The sequence below is a fragment of the Convolutriloba macropyga genome, chromosome 7, assembly GCF_964194025.1.
Source record: "Convolutriloba macropyga chromosome 7, txConMacr16.3, whole genome shotgun sequence".
Lineage (NCBI taxonomy): Eukaryota > Metazoa > Xenacoelomorpha > Acoela > Convolutidae > Convolutriloba > Convolutriloba macropyga.
This window is the reverse complement of record NC_134474.1, coordinates 31,382,392-31,395,640: the sequence shown is the minus strand read 5'-3', so window position 1 is coordinate 31,395,640 and position 13,249 is coordinate 31,382,392. Positions and strand designations below refer to the sequence as shown.

At 37.4% G+C, this 13,249-nt stretch overlaps 1 protein-coding gene across 1 annotated transcript in view; it reads left to right on the top strand.

Moving 5' to 3' along the window:
• LOC142342782 (uncharacterized) overlaps positions 1-13,249 on the top strand; it is a 123,135-nt gene that overhangs the window by 65,126 nt on the left and 44,760 nt on the right. The window contains exons 13-17 of the mRNA XM_075394347.1: positions 333-551; positions 857-1,133; positions 2,812-2,883; positions 3,251-3,712; positions 4,561-4,654. Of these exons, the coding sequence (XP_075250462.1) occupies positions 333-551; positions 857-1,133; positions 2,812-2,883; positions 3,251-3,712; positions 4,561-4,654 (1,124 nt within the window). The remainder of the gene's footprint in view (positions 1-332; positions 552-856; positions 1,134-2,811; positions 2,884-3,250; positions 3,713-4,560; positions 4,655-13,249) is intronic.

Genomic DNA, 13,249 nt, shown 5'->3' with positions numbered 1-13,249 from the left:
TCACGTTGCGCTAACCTCACGTCCCTTCCGTTAAGCTAAAGATAGCCTCACTATACCGTGGCTAGCTGCTGACGAAGCCAATTGCTCGGCGGTAGTTGAGAGCAATTCGCCTGACGTTAGTCGGTTATGTTTAAAAAGATTGTGGAACATGTAAAAGAAAGTAATTGTATTCTCGTGCCCGTTTGCGTGAGAAATAATGAGATAAGTGCGATATTTTGTGTTCCTCTAGCATTGTTTTACAATTTATAGCTATCTGATTGTATATCAGCTACTGATAAGTTCATAGCTTAGCTAACTGTGAATTAAATCCTTTTAGGTTAATTTTTGATTAGATTGAAGTGGAGAGCAGCGCAGTTCCTGTGGTAGTGAAGTGTCTCGCCAAACATAGAGTGGTATCGCTCTTCGCCGGCAGACACCACACAGCTGTGCTCGTGGAACAGGGGCAAATGTATCTCTTGGGCAGTAATTCAGACGGACAATTGGGCATTGGGTCTCTCAAGCAGAAGAATAGCCCTGCTCTGGTCAAAGAGTTAGAACAGGAGAAGGCCGTGGTAAATGACTTGATTGTCGCTCTTTTTGCGTTTCAATTGCAAGCTTTGACGATTAGAGTTTTTTCACTTTTTAAAGTTTGAATGTTACACATGACAAGAAAAATATTTGCTCTCCTTATATGGTTAGACGCGGCGAAATTTGTCTTAGAGTCATCAGTGTTTTTTATGTTCATAATAACTGAAATACTTCGCTATTCGAGCTGATCTTCCAATTTGGTAATAATTTTGAAATTAGAATTTTGAATTTTAATTTGAAATGAAGTGCTTTGGCTTATCATTTCTTCAATTTATTCGTGGTGTTTCAGTCAGCTTCTTGTGGGGAGACGTTTACCCTAATCCTGAATTCAGAAAACCAGATCTACCTCATGGGCACTCTCCCCAAACCTCTCTCAACTTCCACTCCCACCACCCCATTTGCCACTAACTCAGAATTCTTGGTTCCAAACAATGACTCCGTATCTGGACATGGACTTGACAACAGTCTAGATAACAGTTTTGGAAGTAACTCGGGCGACACAAATTCTGCGTCTGCAAATGGCCCACAAATCATAAACAGCATTCTTAAGCCGCCAAGAAGTCCAAGTTAGTCGTTGCAAATATTAGTAATAGCGGTACACGCTTTAAAATTTGAACTGACTCTTAGCTAAGTTGAATGTTCACTATTGTGTTTAAGAGTTTAAAGTCTGTTTAATAGCGGCCCTCATCTTCTCAGCCGGCTATTATAGCGCTCCTATTTTTTTATAGCTGCGAAGCTGTAAGCTGAGCGTAGCTATATTGCGGTGCTCTTGGTTTTTTTTTGTTTCGTCGTCTGACGCTTTATTTTCGTTTTACATTTGTTCTAGAACATTCTGTCTCGTCACTGCTTAAATGGCTTTTTCGCGCTTGATTTCACGCTTTCTGCGTGACCTAAATTGCGGTTATTCAGAAACAGAATCTGTTCCTAAAACAAAGTTGATTGTAAGAAAACAGATTGTATGGTCCGACAGCCGAGTGGGTAAGGCGACTGGCTGTTAATCCGGAGATCGGCGGTTCGAGACGCGACAGGGAAACTTTTTTTGCACCCAAAAACAACCTCCTTTAAAATAAACTTGTAAGTTTTATAGGCGGCGGCGATAACTATTATCAACTCACTTCTCTATCTTTTTCCATCTGTGTTTTACGGCACGCAAGTCTATTTCGCAGCTATTCCGGCAATCTGCCGGCTATGTTTTACAATTCAAAGAATTTGAATTGTATTGTAGCGCTGTCTTTTTTTTTAAGATCTGTTCACACATTTTCATGATTTTTGAAGTCAAATTGGAGTAGTGATTTTGGTCACGCCGAAACAGGAAATGGAGCGAAAAAGCGAGTGGTTTTGCGGCGTGAAATTTTTTCGCTCTAATTTTAAAGTAGAGTGAGAATATGGTGTTTGAACAAAAATTCGCTTTATCGGTAGTGATTTTTTGTTCACATGCGGCAATTTCACTTTGATTTTTACTGTTTTTTCGATTTTTTGGATAGGATTTTTTTCTAAATGATTTTTCCAATCCATTCATAGTCCGTTCTAGGTCTAGTTTTCTGTTTAGTCAATGAAAATTCTTTGAATTGTACGTCAGGAAGTTGTCCTGCTATGTTTTTTTACTTCGTCGAATAAAAAAATGTTTCGCTTTACCTCATTTTGCCGCTTTTTCAACATTTTGCGTGATATGTTTTTGACTTCTCTAGGCTAGTCTCTCTCTTCTCTCATTCTGCTAAAAGTGATTTTGAACATCAGTTGCTCAGCAAAGCAATTCAAAATGAACAGAGTCAGTATAAAAAATTGAAGTCAGAAGTAGAAACGGGATAAACCCATAAAGCCCAATTTTAGATGCCCGCTATTTGAACGTCGTTCCTATAAGTCTTATTTACCATCTCTAATGCTTATTGTTATTGATGGTAGCCCCTGTAGCCTCTCTCTAAAACAGAAGTATGTTCAACCACGAAATGCCATCAAAATAAATCGGACTTAAAAAAATGTTTTTGTACAAAAATCTTTTCAATATCTTCTGTTATTTCAATCCCAATCATGCTTATTGGAATCAACGGCGGCTATTTTCCGGCAATCTGCCGGGTATGTTTTTTATTCGGTTGTAGTTCCTGTTGGAGTTTTAACTTAATTTGCTGGAATCAGCTGCTTTAAATATATATTTTTGTTTGTGTTTAACTGATGAAAGTTATAAATAATCCCTTGAAATCTGTTTTGTAATTCAATAGTTGAAATTATTCTTCTGGATTGATTTAGCTGCAGTTCGATCCAACTCGAAGGACGGGGCTGCGGGGGACATTGCCTATCTATCTCAGTACTCAGAGCTCGGTAAGACTGTATATCTTTTTCAGCTCTTTGAGCATTTGATGACGTACGTTAAATCTGTCAATGCTAACAATGAGTTATTTACAGCCAAAACTTGCTTGTGTAAGTTGAAGTTTTTAGTCGTGTAATCCATTCACTCCCACAGCAGCAGCTTTTTCATTCCATGATGATTGAAATGCATTTGTGCTCTATGTCCCCTTTGATGAAATTGCAGCTTTCCTAACCATTGTGTGTTTCAACATCATAGAAATAGACAAATAAAAAAGGCCTTATCATCTTAAAAAGCTGCGATTAATTAGGCAATGGGTTTTTGATCAGTTAAAGGTTGATTTCGGCTCATCTATGTTAATAACACTGGAACTTAACATAGGAGCTGCTGAGTCCCTGGACATGGAGCCTCTATATTCTCGGCGGTTCCACGACTTTACTGTAAGCTCAATTGATACGACATATGTCTGTAGTTCTTGGCCTCACATTCGTGAAAGCCGAAGACAAACTCCATTTGTTGCCAAACAAATTTCAGTTTCCCAAAGCATTGAATCAATTAAGGGACCTGAGATTAGAACATCAGAGAGTTGCGAAACTGTTCTGGTTAACAACCCGAGATATGCACATAGTAACAGCAAAGATCAATGCTCTTCCGGACAAGATTCCAAATTTTCTATCCCTCGATTATCCTTCTCCTGCTTGGCCCCAGAATGTATATCATCCGATGAAGAACCTGTACCTCCAATTATTGAACCAATGAAGTTGAATCAGTGTTGGCAGTCGCAATCCTGTGTTGAGTTACCTGGCACTTTCGATTCTTTAGAATGGCCTCGTCATTGTACAGGTGTCCATATCTGTCCTGACCTAGATCTAACTTTTCTTGTTCATGTTAATAAAAATTGGCGTGACTTTCTGAAGTTTGAGCTGCAATTTTGAACTAACAGCACTCAAAAATTTTTGTGCCGGGCGCTATTCAGGCGAGTTGTTTTTATAGCTGCGAAGCTGTAAGCTGAGCGTAGCTATATAGCGGTGCTCTTGGTTTTTTTTTTGTTTCGTCGTCTGACGCTTCATTTTCTTTTACATTTGTTCTAGAACATTCTGTCTCGTCACTGCTTAAATGGCTTTTTCGCGCTTGATTTCACGCTTTTTGCGTGACCTAAATTGCTGTTCCTAAAACAAAGTTGATTGTAAGAAAACAGATTGTATGGTCCGACAGCCGAGTGGTTAAGGCGACTGGCTGTTAATCCGGAGATTGCCGGTTCGAGACGCGACAGGGAAACTTTTTGCACCCAAAAACAACCTCCTTTGAAATAAACTTGTAAGTTTTATAGGCGGTGGCGATAACTATTATCAACTCACTTCTGTATCTTTTCCATCTGTATTTTACGGCACGCAAGTCTATTTCGCAGCTATTCCGGCAATCTGCCGGCTATGTTAACTTAACTGAGTCTAAAGTTTCTGATTATCTAAACATGAATTGTGTTTGAACATGAATTTAAACCTGAGATAAGAAAAAAAATACTTGGCTTATATATCGTTATATAATTTGCATAGGGATACAAACGTACTGACCTTGCACTAACTGGTGTCCTGTTTTGCTGGTATCAAGTTAATGTGGCTGGCATCATTTTTTCAATGAGTGATTAACAAACAAATCGTCCATCCAACTCGTTAATTGATTGAGTGTTTCAGTTCCTCTCTCCAATGTGCCTGATGAGATTGGACTGGCTTTCCATGTCTTGGAACCTGCCGTTACCCAAGTTCTATCTGCATCTGTCATAACGAAGTGAGTCTGCTTAGCTTAGTAGTTAGAAACCCTTATTTTCGATGTAACGTAAGTAAAGAGAAACAGCTTTCTCACTGCGATAAGATGATATCAATATATTTTTAAGAGCCGCCCTCATCTTCTCAGCCGGCTATTATAGCGCTCCTAATTTTTTTTTACAATTCAAAGAATTTGAATGGTATTGGGGCGCTGTCTTTTTTAACGACTCGAAGAGGAGTATTGGAGAAGTCCTTTTTGATAGCCGCCCTCATCTTCTCAGCCGGCTATTATAGCGCTCCTATTTTTTTTACTTCGTCGAATAAAAAATTTTTCGCTTTACCTCATTTTGCCGCTTTTTCAACATTTTGCGTGATATCTTTTTGACTTCTCTAGGCTAGTTTCTCTCTTCTCTCATTCTGCTAAATGTGATTTTGAACATCAGTTGCTCAGCAAAGCAATTCAAAATGAACAGAGTCAGTATGAAAAATTGAAGTCAGAAGTAGAAACGGGATAAACCCATAAAGCCCAATTTTAGATGCCCGCTATTTGAACGTCGTTCCTATAAGTCTCAGTTACCATCTCTAATGCTGATTGGTATTGATAGTAGCCACTGTAGCCTCTCTCTAAGAAACAGAAGTACGTTATGTTCAACTACGAAATGCCATCAAATTAAATCGGACTTAAAAAATGTTTTTGTACAAAAATCTTTTTTTCATTATCTTCTATTCTTTCAATCCCAATCATGCTTATTGGAATCAACGGCGGCTATTTTCCGGCAATCTGCCGGGTATGTTTTTTAATCAATTTTATTGGAGTGATTTTTGAAGCGGGAAATGAAACGCGTGAAAAAATTTGGAGTGATTTTGGTGCTAAACAAAAGTGAAAAGCGGAGCGAAAAGAGTGGTTTTTTGTTCATACCGCTGTTTTTTAGAGAGCGAGAAATTGATGTGTCGAAAAATTTGCTCTAAACGAGCGAAACTTTTTTGTTCACGTGCGGCTTTTAAAAGCAGTTTTTTGCCACTTTTGATGGTTATGAGATTTGATTGATATACTATTAGTTTTAGGCTCGTTTTGATAAGAATTGAAGGTTTCAAGTAGTTAATTTGAGTTTAATGCTGATTTGGAGGTTTTTGATCAGTTTTGCTGATTTTAGACGAAATTTAATGATTTTTTGCCCGTTTTTTTGTTTTAATGCTTTAAGTGGGATTTGAATAGAAGCTTGTTACTTAAGAAATATTCAGATACCAATTGACTTAAGTTTTCGGGGTATGAATCATTGTTTTCTTAGGAAAATTGACAGAAAAATTGAGAAATCTTAAACCATTTTTCTTGTTTTTTTGCGGTCTTTCTTTTTTTAAATCTTAGACAAGTTTCTTAGCCTATTATGACTTGCCCATTGTTTTAAGAGTTTTTTTATTGCTCTAATTACAAAGAAACTTTACTCCGCTTTTTGATTCCTTGTACTAAAAAAACTTAAGTTTTTCTAGTTTTTTTGTTCGATTTGTTTTTGAATGCCGTTTCTATTCTTTCTGAAATTTTTTTATTGGCATTTAAGGGGTTCAGGGTTCACAATAGTCGTTCTAGTTGTTTAGTCATAAGTATGGGCAATTTTGTCCTTCGAGTCGTTTCCGGAATTCTTCCGGCTATGTTTTTTTTAAGATCTGTTCACTTTTTTTCATGATTTTTGAAGTCAAATTGGAGTAGTGATTTTGGTCACGCCGAAACAGGAATTGGGGCGAAAAAGCGAGTGGTTTTGCGGCGTGAATTTTTTTCGCTCTAATTTTAAAGTAGAGTGCGAAAATGGTGTTTGAACAAAAATTCGGTTTCTCGGTAGTGGTTTTTTGTTCACATGCGGCAATTTCACTCTGATTTTTACTGTTTTTTCGATTTTTTGTATCGGATTTTCTAAATTGTTTTCCCAGTCCATTCATAGCTCTTTCTAGGTCTAGTTTTTTGTTTGAATTAAATTTTCATTTCTCGCTAGTGGTTTTTTGTTCACATGCGGCATTTTGACATTGATTTTTTGTGTTTTTTTATTTTTTGATCTCATTATTTTATAATGGTTTTCTCAATTCACTCATAGTCCATTCTAGGTTTAGTTTTTCTGTTTAGTCAATGAAAATTCTTTGAATTGTACGTCAGGACTTGTACGTCAGGACTGCTATCTTTTTTTACTTCGTCGAACAAAAAAATGTTTCGCTTTAACTCATTTTGCCGCTCTAGGCTAGTTTCTTTCTAAGAAATAGAAAAATGTTCAACTACAAAATGCCATCAAAATAAATCGGACTTAAAAAATGTTGTACAAAAATCTTTTTTTCAATAGCTTCTATTCTTGTAATCCCAATCATGCTTATTGGAATCAACGGCGGCTATTTTCCGGCAATCTGCCGTGTATGTTTCCAAGTTTTGTCAAAGCCGTCATCTATTCAAATTGCTATCATTCAGGCTCGCGCCTTTTGTTTACACGAAATTGAATTATAACGGGGCGTTGAGTGATTAATTACTCTCGAACAAAGTTCAGAACAATTTACGTAAGTGTTGGAATTTTTACGACTCGAAGAGGAGTATTGGTATTACACAGTTTTTTTACAGTCCCAGAATTGGATTGTATTGGTGCTCTATCTAATTATTAGCAGCCGCGTCCTCAATTCCAGGCGGCTATTATAGCGCTCCAATTTTTTTTTACTTCGTCTAACATATTATTGTTTTGTCTTTCCCTGACTTCTTGGAATTGACATTTTCAATGACTTACCTCACTCAAAAAATGATCTCTTAACTCACTTATAGAACTTTAAATTTTATGAACATTTATGTACCTTTATGCCAAATATATATGCCCTAATTCTTGATTAATAGAGTTTTTGATTTTGAATATTAATTTTGGGATCTTCCCCGTTTGTGCCCCCCCCCCCCCCCCCCCAGTACGTTATGCGCCCCCCAGTTACAGTGCACGTGCCATTGCAAAGTAAGTCATTATGTAAAAAATATAGCACGTGCATCTGAGGAGTGCAAATAATATGCGCGCACTAAGCTGAGGGGGCACAAACGGAAAAAATCGTAATTTTGAAAAGCCCTATTAGGGCTATAGCCCTATAGAGCTTATGTATCTCATAAAAATGACAGTCCAAAGCTAACCCAAAAAGTGTAGTGGTGTATTAAAGGACTTGTGGTCGATCTGTCTATCTAATCTCTTTAGTTGTTTCAATTCATGGAAGCTGAGGGGGCACAAACGGAAAAAATCGTAATTTTGAAAAGCCCTATTAGGGCTATAGCCCTATAGAGCTTATGTATCTCATAAAAATGACAGTCCAAAGCTAACCCAAAAAGTGTAGTGGTGTATTAAAGGACTTGTGGTCGATCTGTCTATCTAATCTCTTAGTTGTTTCAATTCATGGAAGCTGAGGGGGCACAAACGGAAAAAATCGTAATTTTGAAAAGCCCTATTAGGGCTATAGCCCTATAGAGCTTATGTATCTCATAAAAATGACAGTCCAAAGCTAACCCAAAAAGTGTAGTGGTGTATTAAAGGACTTGTGGTCGATCTGTCTATCTAATCTCTTTAGTTGTTTCAATTCATGGAAGGCCCCAAGCGTCTATCGCGGCTATTTTACAGTAATCTGCCGGCTATGTTTTTAATTGCTCTTGAACGAAGTTTAAAGCAATTGTTGTAAACGTGTCTGTGTTTTTATACAAAATTGTCGCTTGACTGTTTTTGCATTTTTGTTCTAGAACATTCTTTGACTTCTTGGGTGACTTTTTCCACACTTAAGTTCTTAATTATTTAGTGATTAAGTTGCTGTCATTCTGAAATAAAGTTTATTGCTAATATAAAAGCTGTTCTGAGTGAAAGGTGAAAGAGAGTGAAAGCCATTGTGGTTTAGTGGAAAAGATGTCAAACCGACTTCCTGGAGGTCCGGGATTCGAACCCCTGTGGGGTCTTTTTGGTAAAAGCGATTGTAAGCGAAAGGAAATCAAGGCATTTTTGCTGATTGGTTATGATGTTAGACTGCCGACCGGGAGTTAAGGGGTTATAACTCATGTGGGGTTGATTTTTTGCTGCCTTAAAACATTTCTATGCTAAACCCCCTCTTGCCACCGCCTTTGCCTCGAGAGCCTCTTCTTCCGACGTTAGTCGGTTTATTTCTATAGCTGCGAAACTGTAGTCTGAGTGGAGCTATATTTTGGTGTTTGGATTTTTGTGGTCTGACACTCTTTTTTCGTTTTACATTTCACAACACGAAGCTGAAAAAATCCCTTTTTCTGAATGACTTTTCCCCTCACTAACAGTGTTTGCGCGCATGACATTATTTCTCATTCTCCTTTACCAAAATTTTGAGTATTTTCCTGATTAGATTTTGATCATACTTGACGTACCGCACTCTATCAAATGGCTTCTGCACAGCCAAATCTCAGTTAAAGTTGAATTAGTTTAATATCAGAGGAACTCATATGTGTTGTAAAGGTCCCGAATAAATAGGCTTCCGTTGAACAAATTTAACCAACTTTTTTAATTGCTCTTGAACGAAGTTCATAGCAGTTATTGTAAACGTGTTGGTCTTTTTCTTTAGCTAATTTTTCGCTTGACCATTTTGCTTTTTTCTTCTAGAACTTTCTTTGACTTCTCCAGTGTTTTTTTTCACGCTTTCGTTCTTCATTTTTGAGTGATATCTATTGCTCTCACTCCGAATTAAAGCTTGTTGCTATTTTAAAGTCGGTTGCAGGATAGGAATAACAAGGGCCTGATAGCCGAGTGGTCAGTGCATCTGGTTATTGATCGGAAGGTCAGTGGTTCGAAGTTTGAATCCAGGTGGGGTCAAATGTGTTTCCACCTCCTGTCGTTCGAGACCAATTCTTCCGACATTAGTCGGTTTTTGTTTAAATTTATCGCTGAATGTTTTTTACACAGCGCCCATAAGTTGTTCAAATCATATCTGTATCTGTTTCTATCTGTATTGTACGGACGTCTATTTTGGAGCTACTCCAGCAATCTATCGGCTATGTTTTTTAAGGATTTTTTTTTATTTGAATGGCATTCTTCGATTGATTTGCTGATCAGATACATAAGTTGTAAGTTTTTCTTCCAATTACTGGGCTGTTTTTTTCAGGAATTTTCCTGCTATGGTTTTTTTTTGTATGAGAACGAATTTAGGAAGTAGGAATTAAATCAGTTGGAATTAAAAAAAGTTTCATTAGAGGCCCTAAGCTGGTTTCAATAGCCTTTCAAGTGCTTAGAGTGACATTTTAATTTGAATTTGAAATAGTCGTTTTTACCAGTTTCCGAGCCGAATTTTTTCATGATTTTTTATGTTGGTGATTTTGTCGTTTCTTGAGTTTTTTAATTGCTCTCAATCAAACTTTGTAGCAATTATTAATAGCCGCCCTCATCTTCTCAGCCGGCTATTATTGCGCTCGTATTTTTTTTTACTTCGTCAAACTTTTTTTCGCTTTACCATTTTGCCGCTTTTTCGACATTTTGCGTGAAATCTTTTTGACTTCTCTAGGCTAGTTTCTCTCTTCTCTCATTCTGCTAAAAGTGAATTTGAACATCAGTTGCTAAGCAAAGCAATTCAAAATGAACAGAGTCGGTATAAAAAATTGAAGTCAGAAATAGAAACGGGATAAACCCATACAGCCCAATTTTAGATGCCCGCTATTTGAACGTCGTTCCTATAAGTCTTAGTTACCATCTCTAATGCTTATTGGTATTGATAGTAGCCCCTATAGCCTCTCTCTAAGAAACAGAAGTACGTTATGTTCAACTACGAAATGCCATCAAAATAAATCGGACTTAAAAAATGTTTTCGTACAAAACTCTTTTTTTTTCAATATCTTCTATTCTTTCAATCCCAATCATGCTTATTGGAATCAACGGCGGCTATTTTCCGGCAATCTGCAGGGTATGTTTTTAGTCCTGTGGTTTTTATGCAATTTTTGGCTCGACCGAATTTTTGTCCCCAGCAACTGGATAACACCCTGTGGGCATTCTCCTAGAGTCTTATGCCTGACTAGTTTTTAAGAATGCTATTCATCAAAACTGTATTTCAATACAATATCATTGAATGAAGGGGAGTTCTAAAGTTTTACCCCCTCAGCCACCCCCGTTACTCACTCCCCCATCACCCACTCACCGCACCCCAGCCCAACAACACCATCCACACTCCTCAAGGCGATTTGAAGCCCCCCTCGTTGAGACCTCACAACCCAACCCCCAATCGCACGTTTAATTGCACGTTTTATGCTTTTTTTACATTTTTTTAACGAAGACCGATATGTTACTCGAAACGCTGATCCTATATGTAAATACACGTTAAAAGTTCTCTTTAGACCTTTCAATAAATTTTGCTATTGCTATTTTGAGTTCAAAAATTTATATCTTGTGTGTGTTCAGTCTTTGGGTTTATGGATAGTTTGTAGAGACAGAAAATTGTTTTGATTTTATTAATATCTCAAATTTTAGCGACTACTCAACAAAATTTTTTCAACTTTCCTCTACTTTTTTGAAAATGTTTTGTCTTTGAATTTTTTAATCTTTAAATCTTTATTAAAAATTATGTGAGGGTTTTGGTTAAATTTACAGGGCTTGAAATTGGTTTCTGGATGCTAGCTTCAAGGATTCTGGCAATGCTAATATTTTTGTTCACTAAATTTGTGAAACAATACTGCAAAGAGCAATCAGTCATAAATTAAATTCTAGCTGGAATGATTTTAATAGCGACCAGGCTAAGATGATCGCTAACTCGATTGTGATAGATTCATATCAAGTCTTGCAGGCCGTCAAGGCTTGGTGATGGTCGGCAATTATAATTGTTCCCTTGAAATTTGTCTAACTCCAATTTTTAATTGCTCTCAAACGAAGTCCTGTCGGTCTTTTTATGCGATTTTTCGCTAGACCAATTTTTTGTCCTGGATAAACAGGTAGCGCCCAGCGGGAATGAAGTGCTCTTGGAGCCTTTCAGCTCACTATTCTCCAAGTATGCGATTCACAGAAACTGTTTTGGAGACTTATATACTTATTGTGTGAAGAGTGATTCTTAGAAGTTGATCCCACCACGCCACCCACCCCCGCCCCCCTCACACAACCCCCCCCCCACATCAGCCCCCCTTAGTTTCACACCCCCAATCCCCACCCCCTACACATCGTTCAGGCTGTAAGGGCCCCATGCAGCGATAGACCCCCTTCCATCCAAAATTGTCGGGTGAATGTAAAAAAAAATGGTGCTCGAATAAGCGACAGTGATACGTCTGCATAGTTTTATGTCAAAGGAGTCAAAGAGGAGCATTGTGGAGATGACGCCAAAAAGTCTAGTGGTCTATTAAAGGACTCGTGGTCAATCTTCTATCTTATTTCTTTCGTTGTTTCAAATCTATAGAAGGCAACAAACGTCTATCACGGCTATTTTCCGGCAATCTACCTGCTATGTTTTCACTTTTATACAAATGACAGCAAAGATTTTTAACCAATCACAATGGATAGTTAGAATTGAAATTGTCTTGATTTTCCAGAGCAAGAATGTTGGAGCGAGATGCTGCACAATTTTTTCGGTCTTAGAAAATAAAAACTTTTTTGCGGTTGATTTCTTTTCTTATATTTTGCAGTTCACTGGTATGGTAATTGAGGATAATATCACATCAACATAGCGATTTTGGAGAGTTGCATTTTGGTCACGAAACTAAGAACTTCTGCTTGATAGCCAATGCGATAGCCGAGCGGAGCGGAGCTATTATTGGCCTTCTTCGTATTTTAATTAATGAAGGTTTGTGTTACGCGGATATGACGTCACGCTGTCTCCAGTTCACTCTTTTTTCGGTCATGGTTGTAATTTATTGACTGAATTGCGTACGTGATATCGTTTTCACAATAATTAGAGAGTTTTTACGACCTGAAGAGGAGTTTTGGTTGCGCGTCTTTTTCATCGGTTACTTTGTTGGAGTGTGTTTACATCAGGAAGTGAAATGCGTGAAAACAAATTGCTTGGGTCAGCTTGCTGAAGAGCTAAGAGAAGATGGAATGGTTTTTCCATGTCGCTCACTTGAGAGAGAGCGAAAAAAGTATGTGACGAAATTTTCACTAAGCGAGTGGAATTTTTTGATAGCGTTTTAACTCCAACTGTTTCAGTCAAAGGCATTTCTTTCAATTATCTAAACTGTTAATTGTGCGGAAGAATTTTTGACTACCTGAAGCGAATTTTACACTTTTGGTGTCAATTTTCAGCTGTGTTTTTTTTACCATTTTGCCTTGCTTTAAGCTTTTTCAATAATTTTTGTATTCTTCAATTTTTGATAGTAATTTGTGGTTAACCTCACTCGTTCTAGCTCTTTTGGTTGCCTCTCAATTTGATTGAAATTCAGTGTACATTGTTTCTGTTAAAGATGGAAACTCTTTTGACTTTTTTGACGGAAACAGGTAAATTAACAAACGTAACCTTTAGGTGCGCAAAAATATCAAACGAGCAATCATCGTTAGTCATTAATTGTTCTCTAATTAATGCAAACTTGTGTGTCTTCAAAGTTTGAGCTTGAAGAACATTCTTTCGATTTCACATCTCGAGTGACTTTTTCACGCTTGAATTAAAATTTTTTGAGTGACTAATTGCTGCGAAGTTAGAGGCAATTTTT